Source organism: Rhinoraja longicauda, chromosome 31 (assembly GCF_053455715.1).
Source record: "Rhinoraja longicauda isolate Sanriku21f chromosome 31, sRhiLon1.1, whole genome shotgun sequence".
Lineage (NCBI taxonomy): Eukaryota > Metazoa > Chordata > Chondrichthyes > Rajiformes > Arhynchobatidae > Rhinoraja > Rhinoraja longicauda.
Window position 1 is genome coordinate 18453608 of NC_135983.1, and position 26610 is coordinate 18480217.

The following is a 26610-nucleotide window of genomic DNA, read 5'->3' on the forward strand; positions in this document are numbered from 1 at the left end:
ACTCTCCCGCCGAACTATTATCCAATCGAAACATAGAAACATAGAAAATAGGTGCAGGAGGAGGCCATTCAGCCCTTTGAGCCAGCCTGTCAATAACCCGTGCCTGCCTTCCCCCCACATCCCTTGATTCCACTAGCCCCTAGAGCTCTATCTAACTCTCTCTTAAATCCATCCAGTGATTTGGCTTCCACTGCCCTCTGTGGCAGAGAATTCCACACATTCACAACTCTCTGGGTGAAAAAGTTTCTTCTCACCTCAGTTTTAAATGGCCTCCCCTTTATTCTAAGACTGTGCCCCCTGGTTCTGGACTTGCCCAATATTGGGAACATGTTTCCTGCATCTAGCTTGTCCAGTCCTTTTATAATTTTATATATGTTTCTATAAGATCCCCTCTCATCCTTCTAAACTCCAGTGAATACAAGCCTAGTCTTTTCAATCTTTCCTCATATGACAGTCCCGCCATCCCAGGGATCAATCTCGTGAACCTGCGCTGCTCTGCCTCAATTACAAGGATGTCCTTCCTCAAATTAGGAGACCAAAACTGTACACAATACTCCAGATGTGGTCTTACCAGGGTCCTATACAACTGCAGAAGAACCTCTTTACTCCTATACTGAAATCCTCTTGTTATGAAGGCCATCATGCCATTAGCTTTCTTCACTGCCTGCTGTACCTCATGCCATTAGCTTTCTTCACTGCCTGCTGTACCTGCACGCCAACTTTCAGTGACTGGTGTACAAGGACACCCAGGTCTCGCTGCACCTCCCCCTTACCTAACCTAACATCATTGCGATAATAATCTGCCTCCTTGTTTTTGCCGCCAAAGTGGATAACCTCATATTTATCTATATTATACTGCATCTGCCACGCATCTGCCCACTCACTCAACCTGTCCAGGTCACCCTGCAACCTCCTAACATCCTCTTCACAGTTTACACTGCCAGCCAGCTTTGTGTCATCCGCAAACTTACTAGTGTTGCTTCTAATTCCCTCTTCCAAATTATTAATATATATGGTAAACAGTTGTGGCCCCAACTCCGAGCCTTGCGGCACTCCACTCGCCACTGCCTGCCATTCTGAAAAGGACCCGTTTACTCCTACTCTTTGCTTCCTGTCTGCCAACCAATTTTCTATCCATGTCAACACCCTACCCCCAATACCATGTGCTCTAATTTTAGTCACGGGACCTTATCAAAGGCTTTCTGAAAGTCTAGATACACTACGTCCACTGGCTCCCCTTCATCCATTTTACTTGTCACATCCGCAAAAAATTCCAGAAGATTAGTCAAGCATGATTTCCCTTTCATAAACCCATGCTGACTTGGACTTATCCTTTTACTGCTATCCAAATGCACCGTTATTACCTCTTTAATAATCGACTCCAGCATCTTTCCCACCACCGAAGTCAGGCTAACTGGTCTGTAATTCCCCGTTTTCCCCCTCGCTCCTTTCTTGAAAAGTGGGACAACATTAGCAATCCTCCAATCCACAGGAACTGATCCTGAATCTATTGAACATTGGAAAATGATCACCAATGCGTCCACTATTTCCAGAGCCACCTCCCTGAGGACCATGGGATGCAGACCATCAGGCCCAGGGGATTTATCATCCTTCAGTCCCATTAGTCTACCCAATACTATTTTTCGCCTAATAAAAATTTCTTTCAGTTCCTCTACCCCCCCTAGATCCTCTGTCCTCCAGTACATCTGGGAGATTGTTTGTGTCTTCCTTAGTGAAGACAGATCCGAAGTACCTGTTCAACTCTTCTGCCATTTCGTTGTTACCCATAATAATTTCACCCGTGTCTGCCTTCAAGGGACCCACATTTGACTTTACTCTTTTTCTCTTAACATATCTAAAGAAGCTTTTACTGTCCTTCTTTATATTCTTGGCCAGCTTCCCCTCGAACTTCATCTTTTCAGCCCGTATTGCCTGTTTTGATACCTTCTGTTGTCCTATGAAAGTTTCCCAATCCTCTGGCTTCCTGCTACTCTTTGCTGTGTTATACATCTTTTCTTTTAGTTTTATTCCATCCCTAACTTCCCTTGCCAGCCACAGTTGCCTGCTACTCCCCTTAGAATCTTTCTTCCTTTTTGGAATGAAATAATCCTGCATCTTCCAGATTATGCCCAGAAATTCCTGCCATTGCTGTTCCACCTTCATTCCTGCTGGGATCCCTTTCCAGTCTACCTTGACCAGCTCTTCTCTCATGCTTCATAGTCCCCTTTGTTCAACTGCAACACTGACACTGATTTAACCTTCTTCTCAAATTGCAGATTAAAACTAATCATATTATGATCACTACCTCCAAGCGGTTCCTTTACCTCAAGTTCTCTTTATCAAATCTGGTTCATTGGACAACACTAAATCCAGAATTGCCTTTTCTCTAATAGGCTCCATCACAAGCTGTTCTAAGAATCCATCTCAGAGGCACTCTACAAACTCTCTTTCTTGGGGTCCAGAACCAACCTGATTTTCCCAGTCTACCTGCATATTGAAATCCCCCATCACCACAGTGGCATTACCTTTCTTACATGCCAGTTTTAACTCCTGCTGCAACTTACACCCTACATCCGGGCTACTATTTGGGGATCTGTAGATAACACCAATTAGTGTCTTCTTGCCTTTACAATTCCTCAACTCAATCCACAGTAACTCTACCTCTTCAGTCCCTATGTCGCCCCTCGCATGGGACTGAATTTCGTCCCTCACCAGCAGAGCTACCCCACCGCCTCTGCCCACCTGCCTGTCCTTTCTATAGGATGTATAACCCTGAATATTAAGTTCCCAGGCCCGATCCTCCTGCAGCCACGTCTCTGTAATCCCCACAATGTCATATCTACCAACCTCTAACTGAGCCTCAAGCTCATCTACTTTACTTCTTATACTTCGCGCATTCATATACAATACTTTTAATTCCTTACTTCAAGGAATGCTGTACTTTCCTTAACATCTCAGAGAAAAGAAAATCCAAAGATTTCATAATATTTTTGTAACCATAAAGAAATATGCAGAATTTTGGAGATAGTTAACCACAAAAATCTCACACGGGTTTCTGAATGCTATACTTGTCTACAACTCCATTTCCTGCATATAGTACAACTGCTAGGTTGGCGAATCTATGGTTCTTAGGAATTATAAGGCAAACAAGTTTGCATTCTTAGGACTGGCTGTCTATATATACTTTTCAAAGGTGAACCTGGTTTTAAAATCACGTGATTAAGTGACGGCAATTAAAAAAAAAATGATATCATTTTTTTTAAATTATTTAATTGTTCAGATAAAATACAGATTCTACATGTGAATTTTACTGGGATTCAAGGAAATTGCTAATCTATTTGGCTTACTGGAAACATTTCCATCTAATATTTCTTACCATTATCTTTGCCTTTAACAAAACCTTCCCACTCGCGGAACCACTGCATACTAATGCAGTATATAACACCGGGAGATTCCTCAGCCTGGAACGCTTTGTTTAGCTAGATGGAAAGATAATGAGAAGAAATATCACAAAAAAGTTGTGTTTACTTCATCATCATTCTAAATAAAACAGTTCTAAATAAAACAGTTAATCTATTCATGATTACTCTGTCTTTGAGAACTTATTGTATGTAAACTGACTGCAGTGCGTGTGCTTCAAGTGTCCATCATCAATTGGAAAGTATGTAAGTCAACCAAGAGTCCAGAGTGTTTATTTGTCATATGCACAGATATGAACCAGAACAATTAAATTCTTTCTAACCGCAACTTTAGACACATTAGATGCAATGACAGCAACAAATATATAATAAATTATCAGTTGTTCAAATTCAACTAGAAAACAAATTTGGAGTATTGTATGCAGTTCTGATCACCCCATTACAGAAAGAATGCAAGGCTTTGGAAAGGGTGCAGAGGAGGTTTACCAGAATTCTGGATTAAGAGGCATTAGCTACAGGGAAAGGTTTGACAGACTTGGATCGTTTTCTCTGGAATGCCATGTTACAGGCAGAAGTATATAAAATTATGAGAGGCGTGGATAGGATAGGCAGTCAGAATTATTTTTCCCAGGATGGAAAAATTAAATACTAGAGGGCATGGTTTTAAAATGAGAGGGTTAAAATTTAAAGGAGATGTGTTGAGCAAGTTTATTTTTATGAAATCAGGAAATTCTGATATAAAATTACATCTCCATGAAATGATGCGGGAATTTCGAACATGAACAAGCTATTTGTTCCCCCGATGTGTTCGGTTATTCAAAGATCAAAACCAATTTTTAATCTGCCATTTTCGTCTGACACCTCTTAATAACTTTACTTACCCAAAATTTAGCAGTCTCAAATTTAAAGTTAATCCACCAAAAATGCTCATTCACAACAATGCTCTCAAACCACTGCTAATATGAAATTGTACTTCTAAACTTTTCTACTCTATTCTAATAAACTGTACAAATCAGAAGCTTTCTTCATTTAATTAATCATTGTCCCTGGATAAGGACCATATGAAACACTCATTTTTCTTTCACTTTGCGTTAAATGGAAAGATTTATTTAGAGCCTACATTTCATCTTTATCCGCATGTTTAAACTCAGCATTTTTAAAGTTTTCCATTGGTATGTGGATCAGAGTTTCAAAGATCTACCACCATTTCATGCATGTTAACTTCACTTCAGGAAGGTATGGCTCTATTTCTAGAATGTGTTCCCCAGTCCTGTTCTCCAATCATTAGAAATAGTTCCCACATTAGATTTCTTTCACATCTTAAACATTTTAATCTAAACACCCCATAACCTTATTCTTATTGTAAACGCCGTTTTCTTGGTGTGGTCTAACTGTAGCTTTCTATTTCTACAACATAATTTCTATCCTTTTATAGTAGGCGGCTGCATACCAGGACAGCATTCAATTACCCTTTTTGATTATTTTACATTCCCATCCTGACAACTTAATGCTGAGTGTATGGACTCCAACCACCCCCACCCAGCACAACTGCCTGCCCTGACATTTCTCCAAATACTCTCTGGGCCTCTCCAACAGCTGAAAATTTGTTTGGTTGGACGAAGATTTTAAATCATAAATCTTTTAATTTTGCAACAAATCGGTCAAATTGGCAGTTACAAAAAATTCCAAAACAGATGCTCATATCCACATGCATAAATGCAGGGATTGGATGGATGCAGGCAGAGGAGACTAGTTTAACTTGACATCATGTTCAGCATGGGAATTATGGGTCGAACGGCCTGGTCCTGTGCTGTTCTATGACCATGGCTCTGATAAGCTTTTTAATGAGGAACAAGGGATTCTATTTGAAAAACAATGTTCTCGTAAATAGAGTTAGCTTTCTTTTCAATAACAGTCACCCTGAAAGCAACACAACGCCAAGTTAGATCATTCTTTTGTTTAGTTTAGAGAAACAGTGCGGAAACAGGCCCTTTTTTACCCACTGAGTCCGTTCCGACCAGTGAGCCCACACACTAGGGACAATTTACACTTATACTAAGCCAATCAACCTACAAACCTGTACATCTTTTAGTGTGGGAGGAAACCTAAGATCTTGGAGAAAACCCACTCAGGTCACTGGGAGAACGTACAAACACCGTACGGACAGCACCTGTAGTCGGGATCGAACCCGGGTCTCTGGCACAGCAAGCGCTGTAATGCAGCAACTATACCGCTGTGCCCTTGTTGTTGGGTGGTATATGCTAAAAAATACTTGCTTTGCTCTAACTCAATCTACATCTAATGTAGAGAACTTCATTTCAAAACACAGCAGTATACAAATTAACAGAAGTACAAATGTTATATTTTTATACATAATAGCTTTCATCACTAATTATTATCTCTAGGGTGGCACTGATATTTAACAGCCCACAGCTGGGACAGAGGAAAGTGTCCAAGGCTGTACTCCTGCAATAGCTAAAGACGGAAATAGAGACAGAAGTCAGGAGCAGAATGTTACTTTGATGTGATGTATGGGTGAGACAGAGGAACGTTTACCAATTGTACCAGGATAGAGTACCGGCATTTCACGCACAAGAAATTTACTGATCATAGGTGTAAACAAATTCAATGTTCTCAAACATTTATAAGGCAATTGTACAATTAATAAACAGTTATAAATTCAGTTACAAATCTAGCTCCCCCTTTAGGATGATGTACAGTGATCTCTGACCTTTATAAAAGTGTCTACTTCCATTTTCCTCCTTTTAGCAATTGCCTCAATTTCTACTTGGCAAATGGAACAGATGTATAAATGGTTCACAGAAGGGCCACCTCCAAACCTGCCACAATCAAGACAAGAATATTGAGACATGTAGCAATTTTGTTATTTGATCAGGAAGAATGCCAAATGTAACATTAGGCATGGCCACCTTTATCTTGTTAAACCCCAATTCTTCGAACTGTCTCCTTATTCCTCGATATCCTTCCTTGCCAAATAAATGGTATTTTTAAACATCTTGACTAAATAACATTCGTGATCTTCTGGACATACCAGGATAATCATCATGCATCAATTAACATATTTTTGCAGAATTATTTTTCAAGTAGCATAATTCTAGTTCAATTCTAATTAAAGGAAATCGTACCTATCCTGCCAATTTCTTTAAATTACTTTAAAGAACTCAATCATTTCGAGATCTCAATCATGGGACATCCGAGATGTTTTCTTTCTTCAGTAAACATGGATTCTCACCCTCACTTCTCTTTTCCAGCTGTCTCCCCATAACTATAATCAATCTGAAGCGTCCCAAATCAAAATGTTGCCTGTCCATTTCCTCCACAGGTGCTGCCCGACCCATTTAGTTCCTCCAGCACTTTATGTTTCACTCAGGATTCCAGCATCTGCAGTTCTTTGTATCTTAATCACATCAACTTTTCCTCATCTCTATTGAACGCAACTGAGATTTACTCAGTCTCTTATCATATCCTCAAAATCATGAACAGAGATTTATCCATTCCAAGATAGGAACGCCAAATGCACACGACACTCTGAGTGAGTCTATAATGGCTGACAGCCATACAAATAAAACCATTGATTACACCATTTTGTATGAGGGATTAGATGCTCTCTGTTCAGCCTCTCCAAAATAGCACAGCTGAATCTAAAAGCAAAAAAATACTTCAAATTTTAAAACACATTGCACGTATCAAATCTGAGGAGTTTCTTCACACCTACCTATTATGGAGATATTCCCATACATTTTGGGGCAGAATCACTACCAGATCATCAATGTAATTATATTTATTTGGAGGAATACCTGTAAGCAAATAAAGTGTCACCCACAATCATTAGAAAATAGGAAACTAAATCACTACTGAAAATGCAAAAAAATCGGCATCTTTAAGTATTTTGCACTTCTTGAACAACACATCTAATGGCAAATAAGCATATCCTCTGTAACTTTACATTTCTCAAAAACATCCGAGATTTACTTATAAAAATGTGTTTTTAGAACAAAGACCTAGATTGTTACTTCGGTGTAAACCAGCATCTGCAGTTCCTTCCTACACAGCTGGCCATAGGATCAGTTTCCATGCTGTACCTCTCTATAACAGAGTGGGGTGCTCAGTCATTTCAGATAGCAAAGTAGTCGACTTGTAACTGCTATGTGCATGTAGTTACATTTCATCCAAATTCAGTAAGAATAGATTTCCTTCCCCAAAGGGCATGAGTGAACCAGGTCAGATTTCATAACATTCCAAGTAGCCGCAACGATTATGATAGTGATTTTACTTAAAATCCCAGATTTATTTTAACTATTTGAATTTAAATTTCCCTCCTGCTATAGAGGGATTTGAACTTGCCCTTCCAGAATCAAGTCATTTGATACTACTACTGTCGTATTAACCAGGTCTTGAAATCCCTTCAGAGCACTCACAAAATCAGGAGGATTAAAGCAAAAAAATGAAGAAAGTGAAAGCAAGAGAAAGAGCTAGAGTAATACTCTGTGGGGATAGAAGAGAACAAAAAGCAGCAAATTATTTGGGCATTCAAGTGCAAATGCTAGATCTGCCATTCTTTCCAGGATACTGACCTCCATGTGCACAAAGGAAGGTGTGGTTCGTGATTGGGCCTGGTTCAGTGAAGGTGTTGAATTTGTTTAGCCACTCTCTGGAGACGTAGAACTGGAGGAGGCTGGGTTCCTTCAAGTTTGCCAAAGCTACAACCTTTTGTCTCTCACGCACTGCTTCCTCGCTACTCTTTCTGCACACATAAAGAGACATTAGCTTAGAACAGAGACGGTGCAGAAGCACAAGTTAAATTTGAAATGTTGATTGTTCCCCACAAAATGGTTGTAGATCAGTTTCAAAATGAATAATAGTACTACACAGCCAAGTGGCTTAATTAAAAAAAGTTTGCCTGCAAAAGTAAACCAAATTAAACTGTTACACAAAACACAAAAGTGTTATTTAACCATTAAATATTAGCGAGATTAAATCCAAGTTAACATTTGTGTCTTTACAACACCTAAAGAGGCTAGATGGGTTGGGTCTTTATTCCCTGGAGCGTAGGATGTTGAGGGGTGACATTAAAAAAATGTTTATAAAATCATGTGGAGTGAGATAAAGTGAATTGTCACAATCTTGTTCCCAGGGTAGGAGAGTTTAAAACAAGAGGGCACAGATTTTAGTTAAGAGGGGACGGGGCTTATGTGGTGCTTATGTGAAATGAACTGCCAGAGGAAGTAGTATAGGTGGGTACAATGTTCAAATGGTATTTGGACAGTACATGGGTTGAAAAGGTCTAGTGGGGTTCAGGCCAACCACAGGCAAATGGGGCAAACTCAGGTAGATATCTTGGTTGTCGTGGGAGAGTTGGGCTGAAGGGCCCATTTCCCTGCTGTATAACTCTATCGGTCTTCCAACATTTAAATCCCCCGTTAGGCAGATTAAGTATACATTTCTAAATCACTAATTTGTAAATGCACATTTCAACAATTTAAGTGTTCCTTACCTGTAGAAAAGGACATAAGCCTCAGCATTCTGTACAACTGTCTCATGGACCTCTGTGACATATTGGTCATCAAATTCGTACCACTGACCATTAATTACATTCTGGCAATAAGCTATGTAGTGACCACCTGTAAAAACACCAGTTCTTAGCATGTTTATATTAAAATGTTGTAAAAGCCCTGTTCAAATGTTCAACTTTACAAGACTACATGATTTTCCTTCCTCAAAACTTTAAAACAGGAGTGCCCAAGCAGTGAGCCAAACAACTTGGCCCTTGAAGTTGGCCAGTTTAGTTCAATTTGGGTTTTGTCTACTCCTGACAATTCAAACTCATTTCTGAAACTGCTGAATAATTCAGTTATTCTAATTAATCAAAGTGGGGATTGGATACTTTAAAAAAACAAATACTAACTTGAATTTAGAAATTTTGAATTAAGAGGAGTAGACTGTATATTTCTTACTCACTGTTTATCTTCTTGAATTTTGTGGGCCCTGGAAGTTTGGAAAGAGGTCTTCTTAAGATGGGCACTTCAAATGATGGATATATCTTAAATTAGAACACCAAAAACCATTAGTTTTGGAAAATTAATGGAAATGGAAAATGTAAACAGCGTATGTAATTCCAAAAGCTCAAGGGCCAATTGTAGAAGCTTGCACACTCCAGCTGTAAAGCATCTATTATTTCTGATCAACAAATACACATTTTTAGCATGTATATTACAAACGTTGCAAGAGTCCCAACGACAAACTTCCAACTTGACAGGATTAGATTTAATTTTTACTCGGACAATGTTTGGTATATGGAACAAGCTGCCAGAGGAGGTAGGTACCATAACAGCATTTAAAAGACACTTGGCAGGAAAGGCTTAGAAAGAAGGGTCTCAACCCGAAATGTCACCCAAACCTTCTCTTCAGAGATGCTGCCTGTCCCGCTGAGTTACTCCAGCTTTGTGTGTCTATCTCAAGGCTTAGAGAGATATGGGCCAAACGTAGGCAAATGGGACAAGCTTAGATGGAGCAGCTTGCTTGGCATGGATGAGTTCGGTTGAGGGGCCTGCTTCCATGCTGTATGACACTATTTTTAAATGGCACCCATTATGCACAAAAGATGAGAAAATACGTTCTAAAATTCTCCAAACCAAGTTATTTTACTTCAGTCATAATTACCCAGTTGAACTCATGTTGCTCAAACTATTGGATAAATTACATCTATTTCACATATTGTGACTTCACTTTGACTGTAGTTTTCCATGTTCTTCATTCTAGCTCCTGTTCTCCAGAGCTGTGTAAATTGACAGTGTCACTGGAAAGCACTTGATGTTATTACCTATTTAACTTGAATCAGCTGATGTAACAATTTATTTAAGGTTAGTAACTTAAATCATGGATAGATAATTCAGAATGCAATTTGAACAAGCGGGATAATTCAGTGGGATAATCAGACGATTTAATCAATTTTTAGTCAAACAAATCTCTTTTATAAGCTACTTGTGATCTTGATTCAAAGAATGATGTTGTGTTTACTTACTGCCTGCGGTCCCATGATGACAAATAACAGACAAAAGATCATAAGTTGTAATTTGGGAAGGGCTCTCCTTCGAGAGAAAGGGTCGAAGATCAAGACCTTCCAGTGGGAAAGATACGTGGCTATTTACTTTAAAGGAATACATCACTTCATGTCGAAAGCGTTTCAAGTGAACACACAGAATCTGTAAGGGGATGGTAAAAATTCAAAATGAGCAGCAATTAAAAGTCGATTGCAATGCTTGCATCTACTACAAACATTATATGAACAAACCTTAAACTGCATTGATATGATTTAATGATATTATTGTGTCAATATTAGCCAATATAACATTTCCTGTTCATTTTTTCTATGCCAACTATCATGTGTTTCAGGATCTGGCTATCAGATGACTCTCATGAACCAGATTTGTGCACGGATTCTCTTAACATGTTACCATCCTGTACATGTACCTGTCTTGGTAAATTTACTGGCACTGGTGAATTTACTGGGGGATACAAATTTATAAAGTAAATTCTATTACTGCAGTATATACCGATCTACACTCTTGTCTTTCCTGCCTGGCTGCAGTGAGGTGTTTGTCCATTGTTCTTAATGCTATTCTCATCACACAGAGTAATGCTGCATTAAAGATGCCATCAGCCACCATACTTAAACCCTTTTAAAGAGCTGTCTACTCAATTCGATGCCCACGCTCTTTACTCATTGAATCAGCGGGCTCTAAAAGTACTAGCTTCTACCTACTGTCAACATATTTATAAAGACACAAGGATGCTTGCAGATGCTTGAACCTGGAGCAAAGTGCTTCAGGAACTCCGTGGGTCAGGCAGTATCTATAGAGGGAATGGACAGTTGATGTTTTGGGTCGAACGATGTCGATGTTTATTATGGACCCCAATCTTCTACTTCCCTTTACTTATATGGGTGGAAGCTTGGAATTCTAAGATGGAGGTTGTCTGTTGTAAGTCTCCTACTCCGACTAAATGCTGTTCTCAGGACATCTGCATTCTTTCTATAGCTTCCTCACAGTCCAATGGGCCAATGCAGATTTTCTTTTCCAGCCACTCAGCTAGCACTATTACTTCAATGAACGCAATGATATAAACGCAAAAAAATGACTGTAGTGAGAATGGCATGTTAAAATTAGTTTATTTTTCTTATTTGACTCCAATTACTTCATTTACAAAAGTGGCTGTATTACTGCATGTTTTTCTTGTGAACATTCCTTTCAACTTAAAAATATATAGATCTCGTGAATTGATTGCTTTTGTTCCTGAATGGAAGACTGAGTTTCACATTAATTCCACTTTTCAGATAGTTAAATTATTAGGTATCAAATATTTGTTATTTGAAGTCTTTCAAAGTGGATCACACCCAAGTTACTTTTCCATGTTTTTTTTCTTGAGAATAAATATATTTTTTGCACAAAACTTTGAAAAGATTGAACATTATTAAAATTAATGTTATTAGTATTTTACTAGTACTAGGTGTCTTGCGACCTCACAAAGTGCTGATTTATTACAGCACTTGGTCCTGGATCCCAAACATTTACAGATAAATGCACTACCATACTTTAAAAATGGCACATGCTTGGATTCTGCCACATCACAAGCCTGACACAAATCCCTGTCCTCCACTGGCACCCCCGTGGCAATAAAAGTGTGATTGTCACATGAGTCAGTGCAGGGTCAATCACCAAGATAATGTGAAAAGGCAGCCTGTGAGCACAGGGTGAAAGGCCAGGTGAGTGCAGGCCTTTGCTGAGGGTTATTTTGGCTGCCGCCTCAGCTGTTGAAAAGCTGCCTTGATCCTAAAACTCCTTTCATTAGCTGCTGTTCAATGAGGGAGCTGCAGTTTCCCTCTCTTTGTGTTTGGCCACACAGTTTTCCAGCACCTGGAGATTTCCCCATGGCAACTGCAATACTGGTCGCTGGCCATTGAGTCTGTTACCATAGAAATCTCTGGGCTGCAGACAGCAGTGCATTTCAACAAGAAGGATAACAGCAGCTTTCATCACACCCATCTAGATGAGAGCGACCTTAGCAGAAGATGTATGTGCCGGCAACACCTGCACTCAACAAGATGCAGCTGTCAATAGACAATAGGTGCAGGAGTAGGCCATTCAGCCCTTCGAGCCAGCACCGCCATTCAATGCGATCATGGCTGATCACTCTCAATCAGTACCCCGTTCCTGCCTTCTCCCCATACCCCCTCACTCCGCTATCCTTAAGAGCTCTATCCAGCTCTCTCTTGAAAGCATCCAACGAACTGGCCTCCACCGCCTTCTGAGGCAGAGAATTCCACACCTTCACCACTCTCTGACTGAAAAAGTTCTTCCTCATCTCCGTTCTAAATGGCTTACCCCTTATTCTTAAACTGTGGCCCCTTGTTCTGGACTCCCCCAACATTGGGAACATGTTTCCTGCCTCTAATGTGTCCAATCCCCTAATTATCTTATATGTTTCAATAAGATCCCCCCTCATCCTTCTAAATTCCAGTGTATACAAGCCCAATCGCTCCAGCCTTTCAACATACGACAGTCCCGCCATTCCGGGAATTAACCTAGTGAACCTACGCTGCACGCCCTCCATAGCAAGAATATCCTTCCTCAAATTTGGAGACCAAAACTGCACACAGTACTCCAGGTGCGGTCTCACCAGGGCCCGGTACAACTGTAGAAGGACCTCTTTGCTCCTATACTCAACTCCTCTTGTTACGAAGGCCAACATTCCATTGGCTTTCTTCACTGCCTGCTGTACCTGCATGCTTCCTTTCATTGACTGATGCACTAGGACACCCAGATCTCGTTGAACTCCCCCTCCTCCTAACTTGACACCATTCAGATAATAATCTGCCTTTCTATTCTTACTTCCAAAGTGAATAACCTCACACTTATCTACATTAAACTGCATCTGCCATGTATCCGCCCACTCACACAACCTGTCCAAGTCACCCTGCAGCCTTATTGCATCTTCCTCACAATTCACACTACCCCCCAGCTTAGTATCATCTGTAAATTTGCTAATGGTACTTTTAATCCCTTCGTCTAAGTCATTAATTTATATCGTAAATAGCTGGGGTCCCAGCACCGAACCTTGCGGTACCCCACTGGTCACTGCCTGCCATTCCGAAAGGGACCCATTTATCCCCACTCTTTGCTTTCTGTCTGTCAACCAATTTTCTATCCATGTCAGTACCCTACCCCCAATACCATGTGCCCTAATTTTGCCCACTAATCTCCTATGTGGGACCTTGTCGAAGGCTTTCTGAAAGTCGAGGTACACCACATCCACTGACTCTCCCCTGTCAATTTTCCTAGTTACATCCTCAAAAAATTCCAGTAGATTTGTCAAGCATGATTTCCCCTTCGTAAATCCATGCTGACTCGGAATGATCCCGTTACTGCTATCCAAATGCTCAGCAATTTCGTCTTTTATAATTGACTCCAGCATCTTCCCCACCACTGATGTCAGACTAACTGGTCTATAGTTACCCGTTTTCTCTCTCCCTCATTTCTTAAAAAGTGGGATAACATTTGCTATCCTCCAATCCACAGGAACTGATCCTGAATCTATAGAACATTGAAAAATGATCTCTAATGCTTCCACTATTTCTAGAGCCACCTCCTTAAGTACCCTGGGATGCAGACCATCAGGCCCTGGGGATTTATCAGCCTTCAGTCCCATCAGTCTACCCAAAACCATTTCCTGCCTAATGTGGATTTCCTTCAGTTCCTCCATCACCCTAGGTTCTCCGGCCCCTAGAACATTTGGGAGATTGTGTGAATCTTCCTCAGTGAAGACAGATCCAAAGTAACGGTTTAACTCGTCTGCCATTTCTTTGTTCCCCATAATAAATTCCCCTGCTTCTGTCTTCAAGGGACCCACATTTGCCTTGACTATTTTTTTCCTCTTCACGTACCTAAAAAAACTTTTGCTATCCTCCTTTATATTATTGGCTAGTTTACCCTCGTACCTCATCTTTTCTCCCCGTATTGCCTTTTTAGTTAACTTTTGTTGCTCTTTAAAAGAGTCCCAATCCTCTGTCTTCCCACTCTTCTTTGCTATGTTATACTTCCTCTCCTTAATTTTTATGCTGTCCCTGACTTCCCTTGTCAGCCACAGGTGTCTCTTACTCCCCTTAGAGTCTTTCCACCTCTTTGCAATAAATTGATCCTGCAACCTCTGCATTATTCCCAGGAATACCTGCCATTGCTGTTCTACCGTCTTCCCTGCTAGGGCCTCCTTCCAGTCAATTTTGGCCAGCTCCTGCCTCATGCCTCTGTAATCCCCTTTGCTATACTGTAATACCGACACTTCCGATTTTCCCTTCTGCCTTTCCATTTGCAGAGTAAAACTTATCATGTTGTGATCACTGCCTCCTAATGGCTCTTTTACCTCTAGTCCCCTTATCAGATCAGGATCATTACACAACACTAAATCCAGAATTGCCTTCTCCCTGGTAGGCTCCAGTACAAGCTGTTCTAAGAATCCATCTCGAAGGCACTCTACAAACTCTCTTTCCTGGGGTCCATTTCCAACCTGATTTTCCCAGTCTACCTGCATGTTGAAATCTCCCATAACCACCGTAGCATTACATTTTTGACACGCCAATTTTATCTCCTGATTCAACTTGCACCCTATGTCGAGGCTACTGTTTGGGGGCCTATAGATAACTCCCATTAGGGTCTTTTTACCCTTACAATTTCAGTCTTGCATCTCACCAAGAGCACAGCTGTTCTCCCTCAACCAACCCAACACTAACTCGCAGGAACATTGTGGTGAACAATTCTCTCATAGGTCTGTGGGAGCACTATTGGGATTGTTTCTGAACCAGGTTTCAGGCTGGAGTATAGAACCACACGAAGAAAAAGTGTTTTGATTGATTAAAAGACACAGCATGGAAATAGGCTCTTCAGCCCACTGAGTCCACACTGACCATCGATCACCCTTTCACACTAGTTCTATGTTATCCCACTTTCTAATCCACTCCCTACACAGTAAGGGTCATTTACACATATTTAGGATGTGTAACTAGAGCGCCTGAAGGAAACTCAAACGGTCACAGGGAGGACACGCATACTCCACACAGACAGAACTCAGTCAGGATCGAACCCAGGTTCCTGGTGCTAAGAGGCAGCAGCTACAGCAGTTGTACCAATGTGCCACCCTCAAGTTCCCAGAAACTGGTACCCGACACAAAGTGTACAGCAGCTGAGGGGCAATGAATCATGCTTGATTACTGGCACAGTCGCGTGCAGCACATAGGTGTATACTTTTATAAATAGAAGTTTGCAGTCCAAGTTTGCAATAGAAATCTAGCTGTAAATATTTAGTTTAGTTTAGAGATACAGCGTGGAAACAGGCCCTTCAGCCCCATTAGTTCACAAGCAAACTTGCTTGCCCCTTCAAACAAGTTCTATGTTATCCCACTTTCTCATCAACTTGCTATGCATTTGGGGCAATTTTACAGATGCCAGTTAACCTATAGGCTCACACATCTTTGGGATTCCTGGTGAAGGACCAGGAGCACCATAGTATTTCAGGGCACCAAAGGATTGCACTGTACATGATGTATCAACACACATAAAATACTTCCAAAATGTTCCACAATTTCATAGTAAGAACTATTTTATGCTGGCAAGATGAAACCTGGGGGGGGGGGGGGGGGAATAATATATATTTTTTGCGAAGAAACTCAAATTAAAATCAAATTCAATGAAGATATAAATTGCATTACCATTTGTAACCAGAAAGCAATAATCTGTATTGGACATGCTCAGATATAAAATAAGAATGGCTTTAAAGAACAAGTATTTAATAAACTAGATAACCACTTCAATAACAAAAGATTTTAGGATTTTTAAGATGGGTTAATCACCTACCTCTGGTAGCTTAAGGACTTTACAGTACTTGACTCCGTTCCTTAACCTGAAAGGGGAAATATGGGAAGTTAAACCATTGTATATGCCAAACATAAACCACATCATGCCCCCCAGAGGTTACTGCTAGTATAATGTCTGATATTCCAATTTATTTTTAATAACATAGATCAGACACAATCAAAAACAAGTGGAGAAACAATGCCAGGAAAAGCAGATATATCTCCAAACTTACTTCTTGCATTTTTCACAGCTGTACATGTTGTCACCTGCAAAACAAAAACGTATGGAAAAATAACATGGGTGCGATCCACTTTTAAAGACTTCAAATAACAAAGATCTGGACACTAATAATTTAACTATCGGAAAAGTGTAATTAATGTGAAACTCGGGCTTCAATTTAGGAACAAAAGCAAACAATTCAAGAGATCTATGTATGTATAGGTTAAAAGGAATGTTCACGAGAAAAACATGCAGTGATACAGCCACTTTTGTACGGTCAATGCCCTCCAAAGAATTTTTTTTTAAGTTTTAATGTATTTTTGGAATTAAAGTAGGAAACTTGCAAACTCCAGTGAGGCATTGATTAGATCCTTTAAAAAAAATATTGGTCAGTACATGAGAGAACATAAAGCATGGAGGGACGTTTTAGTCTGCCATGGCAAGCTAAGTGGACCATTATGTGATTTCTATGTATTACGTATTGCATTGAACTCACCTTTCAGTTCATCAGCGGCAAAGAAAGCAGCTAAACAATCTTCTAATGTTACAACAGGACCCCAAAACCAGCTTGGGATACAGGACACGACAAATCTGCAATGGAAATTGCGCAAGTATTGATCTATCAAAATGATCATTTCATTTTGAGATGAAACCAAGAGTTAAAACTGGTATTTGTGTACCTGGATGCGAGTAGAAAAAAAAATCAGATAAAACACAAAGTCTGACATGCACATTGAGAAAAGGTTGGCATAATCCTAAATTCTGTTCATCTATATAAAATATAAAGTAAAATTCTGAAATCAAATTTAAATTGACAAGTTCATTTTTATATGCTCTAATATTCATATATAGGGGATATTATAAAGGACTAGCCAGGCGTGGACCCATTGGGCCCAAATCTCTCCTGCAGGCCCGGCAACCCTGCCCCAACTGACGACACTCACCCACTCCATCCCCTCAACCCCCCTTAAAACTCTCCCGGGGCCAGACGAGTGGAGGACGTATAGTGGACGTTATATTATAGACTTATCCTTGAACTCTTAATTACACTATGGGCATTTGAAGCTATGGAATGAATGAAGAAAATTATTCTGCAGCTTACGTGTGATCAGTAGAATAGCCGACTGAATGAGCAAGTTCAATACAATGATCACCGAAGCGGAATATTCAATAATTTTAGAATGATTCTATTTGAAAGTGATGGCTGAAATGTTCAATGCATTACTGTAAATTTAATGGAGTAAAGAAGGCAAAACATCCAAATCACCAAATATGTCAGATCGTGCAAAGGTGAAACATCAAGTTTTGACTGAGTGTAAATGGCAAACCTAGGTATCACAAAATGCTGGAGTAACTCAGCGGGTCAGGCAGCATCTCTGGAGAGAAGGAATGGGTGACGTTTCGGGTCAAGACTCTTCTTCAGACTGACAAACCTTCGATTTGTACCAGCATCTGCAGTTATTTTCCAACACAAATGGCAGACCTATGTGCACAAGGTCCCCTATATGATTTGCACTGCTCTTCTCAACATAGTTTCATTAATTTTTTTCATATGAGATTTTTCCTTGGTGGTATTATCAAGGAAATAATGATATGTAAGTTGATATTGCGATTGTTCAGTAATGAAAATGCATCAAAAGAAAGTAGCTTAAACAAAAATGGACTACAGTAACAGTAGAATCCTCCAATTACAAGAAATGGGCGTAAGGTTATAATATCTGAAAATTGAACTCTTTTTACAAACACTATTTACCTTCTAATATAATCCATAATGAATGCGACCCATCCTTGTGTAGAATAGGCATCACTACAGGTGCCACTTTTCACAGGTAGGTTTTGGTGGATGGATGCGTGTAATTTGGCCAGGTCCTCTTTTCCAGGGATTGGCAAAGACAGATCTTGAAATGTTTCCACTGTGGAAGAAATCTGTAACAGCATAGTACCATCATGTTAAAATACCAGATTCAATATTTACACCAAATCTAACATTATTGATGTTTTATTGCAATTCAATTACCAAGTGCCTCATACAGTATCTTCACCAACATTACATTATCGATAAACCTCTTTTCCACATCCATTATTCTGTATGGCTAGCCTTTGCCTTTGTTTGTTAATTTCAATTATACATTTATTTACCTTGTTTATCACAGCAGCCATTTGATAACATGTGGCTCTTTTCAATCCAGGGTTAAAGTATTCCAATAATCCGTGTTCCACACATAGAAGCTGAAATAATGTTACCAAATCAAACAGGCAGTGTTGTTTGCTGTATTTCCCATTAAATACAAAAATTTAGTGCCACATATCACTCAAGTTGGGTTTATAGTTCCACTGAATGCATCTTGTGTTACTGTTGATGACAACACTAAAAATGAAAATTTAATCCCACACTCTATGATAATTGTGTAAATTTGCAAATTAATATAAGATTCTACGCCAAATTACAATTTATAGGTGAAAATGAAACTTACTCTGTCACAGGTGAGACATTGGACCAGGCTCAATATTGACCCATCAAAGATATCAGAAATCACGCTGCGATACTTGTGTTGCTTTTTCTTCTTGTTTGACGACAGAAGTTGGGCTGAATGAGGCAAAAAGAAAAACTGAATCGCATTTTGAAGAATGGCTAAACCAAAATAACACAATTCCACATTAACAAGAGCAAGTTGGACTTGTGTAACGCTATTGTACAGCAGAGTTCCAGAGTGCTATGCAGGGGTATCACTAAACAAAATTTGACATCAAACCACATAACAAGTTATTAACGAAAATGAGACTTGGAAAGCTAGATGGGGTTTAAGGGAATTCTATACTTTGCAATTGTGCAATAAGGTATGGCCACAAATGAAGTAAATAAAATAAATACTTAATTGGAGGGGCGCTGGTATCTTCAGGTATGTTCTGCACTTGAGGGTAGAGAAACAGAGAGGCATGGGGGTATATAAAAACAAAGATGGACATTCTAAAACTAAGGCATCACTTAACTTAAAGCCATTTGTGGTCGCAGGCACAGGGCTGATATGTGAATTGGACAATGCGAATATGAAAACTGAAGGTTAGAGTTTTGACTGATTCCAAGTTATTGATGAATAGTGAGGTAGTCTGGCCAGGAGTGCTGTGAAATATTGCTTTAGGCGAGTAACAGAGACACGAAAGAAAAGCTTCAGCAATTTATGAAATGAGGCAAGTGCAGAATCAGGCCATGTTGTAGAGGTATAGAGCTATCTCGCAACCGAAGTGATCCAGGTTTCATTCTGACTTCTGGTGTTGTCCATGTGGATTTTGCATATTTTACATATGACTGCATGGATTTAATCCAAGTGTTTAGTTTTCTCCCTACATTCCAAAGCTCGTTGTTACTGTCAGTGGTAACCAAATCTGATTTTCTTTTTCAAATTGGTATCAAGAAGCTCATGGGGTAGAGTTGAGTGTTGCCAGCATAGAATTGGAAACGGATTACATTTTCACATGATGTTGCCACAACAGAGCAAGGAGGAAAGAAAAGGTGATGAGGGGAGGGTGGTAAACAAAGATTAACAATACATCCATCGAGCAGCAGAGCTAACACTGAAGGCTGAACAGGAAGCAAATCCAATAAAGATGATTCTCTGGCTACAACTAGAACCTCATGAAAGTAGGCCCACCAAGTTGGATGGCAGTGAAGAGGTCTCTAACGAGGTTGGTATGTTAAAGTCTGTAGATAAACCAATATTTTCTTCATGATATCAAAATAATATAAAACAAAATACAACAATTTCAATACCAATATCATGAAGATGCAGATAGGAATACAGGACCAATCATTTGCATTATTTGATTAAAATAAAACTTTATGTCTTCAAAAGGCAAAACAGGTGGTTTTGGTGATTCATAGGCACATTACTGCAAAATTATCATTTAGTCAATCTGGTAACTTCAGCTAATGAAGAATGTTTATAAAAACTCGTAATAAACATTGCTCTGAACTACAAATTAACATTTAGAAAAAGGTCAAATTTGTATAAATCGTGTGACCAAAGCAACTGAGACATTCAGGATTTGCTGGTATGTTTTATGTTTGAGTATTAAGCCAATTTAATTAAAAAAATTAAAAAATAGTGGTGGCAAAGCCACTGCGGAGAAAAATACCTTTCTTGAGGGAATACGGTGGTCCTGTCCGCTTTGGACTCGATCGAGGTGGGGTGCTGGACAACTTGGAATGAAGTCCTTGATGGATGGGGCTGCATGATCGTGATGTACGACGCATGTTTACATCGTTGTCAGGTTCTGGGTCAGGCAAATAAAAATAAAATTAAAATGGTTATCTTGTCCAACAGTAAAGCAGGATGGCTGGAGTCACAGTAGTTTGCACCATGTCAGGAACCATTTGATTCATTTCAGTTATCACAATAAAGCTCTCAGTGCTCCCATCTGATTCAGATTCTATTAAAATTCCCTGAGGAAAAAAAAAATTGAATTCAACCCCAACTAAACCAGATCATTGAATGTCATGGAGACACAAGGAACTACAGATGCTGGTATATTGAGCAAAATACAAAGTGCTGGAGTAAACCAGCGGGTCATGTTGCACCTGTAGAGGGAGCGGATAGTTGATGTTTTGGGAACGGTCCCTTCTTCTACTCTGAAAAAGGGTCCTGACCCGAAACGTCTTCTCTCCACAGATGCAGCATGACCTGTTGAGTTACTCCAGCATTTTGTTTTGCTCATTGGATATCATTCTGCTTTCCCACCTTGTGCAAAAATGACACCAAAGGTATAATACAATTTATTGCCAATAGCTAGTATTAAAACAGCTGCACCTAACAGTAAAATATTAAAATTATATTAAACTGCTTAAGCATAATTCAGTAACTGAACAGGTCAAATTAAGTTTAAAGAAAAGTCTTAAATACAACACCTGGTGTTCTGCAAGGACTATGAGAAACCATGGCAGTTCTGGCATCGCCGGAGCCTCCAGCATCTCCTGAACTCAAAGACGTGTCTACATCTGCATCTTCATCAATTGCATCGACTAATCCCAGCCTGTGGTGCCCACATGAAAATTTTCTGTCCTTTTGCCTTTCTTTTTCTGAAATTCCTTTTCCACATTCATCCTGGATCAGCAGCTCCGTTTCAATCTGCTTCTCAAAAGAACATTTGCTTCTGTTTTCCCCTTCCCCTTTGTCGCTGCTCGCTCCAGAGTCACAGGAGAGAAACTCGTCCTCTGAAGGACTCCTGTCACCATCTCGTTTTTCCTCTGTGTCACTCGAGGAGTCGCAGTCTCTCTCTGTCAAGGGTTCCTTAAGCTCTTCATGGAGTTGATCCATCAAACAACGGAGGAATTCCTGTGTGTCCTGGAAAAAAAATCAGAAGTCGAAGAGGACACTAGTCTCAGAGTACCTGTTGTAAAATTACTTATCTCTTTTAAGACAAAATCTCTCAGCCAACCTGCTGTGCATAACCTCGGAACATAGGATTGATCAATTTAATGCCATGGGCAAGACTTGTAGGAACAACGTAGCTGGGACTGCACAAAAAAGAAAAATAGAAAATTAGAAAGGAGTAATCAATGATTCTTAATTCAAATAATCAAATGCTCTTTTACATTCATCATTCCAATCAATTCTACTTCATATGGTCAAGTCACATCAGCTTCCTTTTTTCTTTGACCCTTCTATTTCAATTTCAATACCTTTCTCAAATTCACATTATTGTGTTGAAGGGGGATATAACCACCTGCATTTAGATCTTAATCGGATCAACATATCCTTTCCTTCAAATTGAGCAGTTAGCTGGTGGCTTGCTTGTGGATTATAAATATAGCAAACTTACAGGATTTAGCACAAAAAGGCAGCTATACTATTCCAGGCTTGTTAAATTCTGTTTATTTCTCAAATATATTCCCATTCACAGTAAGCAAACTGGTCCCATTTGGTCATCGATCCACTGGTATTAATGCCCTCTCCCTCCCCTCATTTACACTATCAAATTCAATGACATGTCAACCAAGAATTTACAAAACAATTATAAATAGAACCATACTTATTACCCAAGGTAAATAGAATGTAGTTAAGTGATTATTCGTTTAGATCTTGTATTACAGATGTTAAAGTATATTGTTAAATTATATGACAGTCAGTGGTCCAAATCCCCAATGCTCTACCATTTTTGAAGGTGCATACTTGGAAATGTTTTCACAAATGCCCCTTCTGCTGGCTGCATGTAAACACTACTTAGTAAGACCCAGTTACATGCTTAAATGGACTACAAACTCTGGAGCTTATTTTAGTGGTATACCCTCACGGTTGATGAACTGCAACATAAGTAAATGGCCATTCAACAGTTTTAATGAAACAAACGGCCTAAATACATGCAAATCTTAATACACCCTATCATAGATTTTTCTTTGCCCTATTCATCTCTCCCTCTCTCCACAACTTCAACCCAGCTTATTTTCTCTTTGCTCTCAGTCCTTAAGGGTCTTTGACTGGAAAATTAACTTTCATTCCCTTTCCACAGATCTTGCCTGATCTGCTAAGTTTATCCTGCATTTTCTGTTTTAAATAGACATTGATATTGTTCCTTGTAGAAAACTTAAAGGGGTACCCAACAGTGTCTGAATCGAAGCAGTAAGATTTTTACTTTCTGTCAAAACTTAGTGGCAGCATTTTAGCATTATGTGCAAAAACAGATCCACAGTCATAAATGGACACATACCGTTTTTTGTGCCATAGCTCAGAGATAAGCTTCTGATAGCTTTTGCAAAGAGCTGGCTTTTTATCTGTACGAACCAAACCTACACATTCCAAGAAGAACTGGGTGAGAGGTGGGCTGCAACAGAAAAGTGGCAACTGAATTAACATTAACTTTTACATCATCACCAAAAACAGCAAACTAATAAATTCTCGTTATTGAGTTAAAGACATAACATTTGCAATAGATCTCAGGTGGCACACTGACTTTAAAAGGATTTTATTAACATTTTAAGTTTGTAGGAAAAAAGTTTTAATGTAAATCACAAAGTTTAAAGACAAAATCGACAGATAAAGTTTTAAGGAGGCATCCAGTCAATCAACCAAAATGAAACATCGTCACCGACCATAAAGAGTGGGAGCTGGACCTTACTATTTGTAGCTTAGACTGGTTTGAGAAGGCAAATGCTTGTTGTGCAATGTTATGGTGTACCTGCTATCTGTTATAGTCGTGACGGTACTTTTATATTATATTGGAAGATTTAGAAGACTGAGGCCAAATACTTCTTTCTTGAATCCACATTCACAAAACCTTTAACTTTTTCCATAAGTTACACATTTGTACATATTATTTTGAATGGCTACGCCAAGGTAAGTTACAGTTAACATTTCTCATCTTTAAGTTACCTACACAAATGGAAGCAGACTGATCAACTTCCAAAAGGGCACTGGATATATAGTATAAAGAAGAGGGGTGGTTTAAGGGAGGAATTTACAATTCTGAGAGAGTAGATGAACTCTGCTTTCAATAAGTATGCAGAAGTAAAATGGGCATCCTGAGTTGTATCATTCTCTTTGATGTAATGCTTAAAGTAGTTATTCCATGGAATTGTCTAATTTATGAAAAAAAAATATTGAAATGGAAACACATTTTAACCTAACTACCCAATAACCTGTGCCCCCCCCCCCATGTACCATTTGACCAGGAATTTGCATTAAAGTTAATAATTTTTTCGTCTAGCAAATATTTATTAATTGTAACCCAAGGTCAATAAAACTCCAGTCCTACCAGTTGGACAAAGCTTGCAGTGCAGCATTCATGTAGCAAGAGTTTCCAATATTCTTCATCCCAGTAAGCCCTAATGGAGAGATTTGAACAGAAAAAGCGATTAAAAAACCCAAATCAGCCAATTTCAGGGGCAACACTACAATGCATTTGAACTCAAACTTTCCACACTAACATACTACATTCTATCTATTGAGAGAAACTCCTGGTTTATACATTAGCAATTTCTTTTGCTTCAGTTGCATTCAGTACCATCTGTGCTCCAAGTACCTCTTGGTCTTAACTCATCATCCTCAGACTCTGATTCTCCTTCATCTGCAACAGCAATGGGAACAATTTTGAATGGATGATTTCCAAGTGATATGCCAGAGCCCTAATAAAAGAAAAAGCTATGTTACTGCAATGATATAAAATGTAAACCTATTGGTTTATTGCTCATAAATAATATTTTATACTTTCATAGGAAATCTATTTACATATCACCGAGAATGCGTCCACAATACCTAGCTACCATCATTTTTGCTTAGGAACGCACTGTCTCTGGATAACTTAAATGCCTCAAATAACCAGTCTAAAATGGGAAAATAATTTTATTTTACAAATAGCACAAATGTCTCAATACATACACTTTAATAGTAGTCTGCCTTTGTATTACCTGCTCTGTTGATCTGCTTGATGGAGCTGGACTAGGCACAACAGGTCGCTGTTCCAGGAACACTTCCTTCTCACAGGCATAACACCAAACTCGAAAGGTAGTTAGGTTCACTGTCAGATTATGTTTCTTAGCCTATGTAGGCAAAAACAGAAAATTAGGTCAATTAACATTTCGATGAAACTTAGAAAATCTCAAAAATGTCATTTGTCACTTTAAATACTTTTATAATATCAGAACGCAAGGCATTTGTTCTTCCATCAGGTTTAGGTTTATCATTGTCACATGTACCGAGGTACAATGAAAAGCTTTGTTTTGCATGCTATCCAAACATGTGGCCCAATGTCCTCAAAGGGGTAGAGATGAATCAGACAGTACCCATACATAGCGTATGGAAGGACATTCAGAAGCCTCATAACAGTAAAGAAGAAGCTGCTGTTCCTGAATCTGATGATGTGCACGTTCAAGCTTCTGTACCTTCTGCCAGAGCAGGGAAAAGAAGGAATGACTGGAGTGTGACAAATCTTTGGTTATGTTGCCTGCTTTTCTGAGGCAGCAGGAAGTGCAAATAGAGTCAATGATGGAAAGTCTGGTCAATGCGATGGACTGGGCTACATCTATAACTCTGCAATTTCATGCAGTCTTGGGCAGATCTGTTCCCAAACTAATCTGTGATGCAACCCAACAATATGTTTTCTATGGTGCATCTGTAGAGGTTGGTAAGAGTCACTAGAGACATGCCAAATTCCCTCAGGAAATAGAGGCGTTAGTGTGCTTTGGCTGTCGCATCAATGTGGTTGATCCATGACAGATCATTGGTAATATTAACGCCAAGGAACATGAAGCTCTCAACCATTTCCACATCCGTACCATTGATGCTCATTGGGGCATGTACTCCACCATGTTTCCTAAAGTCAATAACTAGCTCATTCGTCTTGCTGACACTGCAGGAGAGGTTAACGTCCTGATATCATGTCACTAAGTTTGCTATATCCTTCCTGTACTCTGTCTCGTCATTGCTCATGATTTGGCCGGCCACAGGGGTGTTATCTGCAAGCCTATAGATGGGATTAGAGCCAGATTTGTGAGTGTATGATGAGTATACCAGGGGACTGAGGACGCATCCTTTTGGGGCACCGGTGTTGAGAATTATTGCGGAGGAGGCACTTATCCTCACTGATTGAGGTCTGTGGGTCAGAAAGTGAGTACAGAAGTTTGAAAACACAAACCTCCAGATTCAGTTTCTTCCCAGCTGTTATCAGGCAACTGATGCAGTCTGATTAAAGATAGTTCAAAAGTCTCCATTGAGGCATATCGGAGGAAAGAACATCATCAGCTAGAGTGCAGTCCTGACCCTCCATCTATCTCATTAGAGATCTTTGAACTATCTTTAATCGGACTTCAATGTCATATCTTGCACTTAATGTTGTACCCTTTATCTTTTATTTTTGCGCTGTGGATGACGATTAATAATATCATAATAATAATAATCCTTTATTCGTCCCACAACGGGGAAATTTGCAGGGTTACAGCAGCAAAGTGGATACCAAAAATAAATAAGCATTCATTAAAAAATAAAATAACAGTAATTATCTTTATTTACTGGTCTGCTGGGAGCAGTGCTGATTGTGCAGTCTGATGGCAGCAGGAAGGA

The 26610-nt window shown here is 39.4% G+C and overlaps 1 protein-coding gene across 2 annotated transcripts in view; it reads right to left on the reverse strand.

Moving 5' to 3' along the window:
- Positions 1-26610, reverse strand: part of usp20 (ubiquitin specific peptidase 20) — a 47263-nt gene that overhangs the window by 9649 nt on the left and 11004 nt on the right. Inside the window, exons 5-23 of one of the 2 annotated variants that reach the window (XM_078426235.1) lie at positions 24960-25091; positions 24575-24677; positions 24308-24377; positions 23264-23377; positions 21995-22073; positions 21465-21900; positions 20696-20833; positions 19036-19148; positions 18701-18790; positions 18315-18487; positions 17058-17152; positions 16575-16608; positions 16343-16388; positions 10462-10642; positions 8935-9061; positions 8015-8184; positions 7156-7237; positions 6151-6259; positions 3377-3479 (exon numbers count right to left, since the gene is read on the reverse strand). In XM_078426235.1, coding sequence (XP_078282361.1) covers positions 3377-3479; positions 6151-6259; positions 7156-7237; positions 8015-8184; positions 8935-9061; positions 10462-10642; positions 16343-16388; positions 16575-16608; positions 17058-17152; positions 18315-18487; positions 18701-18790; positions 19036-19148; positions 20696-20833; positions 21465-21900; positions 21995-22073; positions 23264-23377; positions 24308-24377; positions 24575-24677; positions 24960-25091 — 2395 coding nt within the window. The remainder of the gene's footprint in view (positions 1-3376; positions 3480-6150; positions 6260-7155; positions 7238-8014; positions 8185-8934; positions 9062-10461; positions 10643-16342; positions 16389-16574; positions 16609-17057; positions 17153-18314; positions 18488-18700; positions 18791-19035; positions 19149-20695; positions 20834-21464; positions 21901-21994; positions 22074-23263; positions 23378-24307; positions 24378-24574; positions 24678-24959; positions 25092-26610) is intronic. The other variant, XM_078426236.1, reaches the window with a different exon arrangement.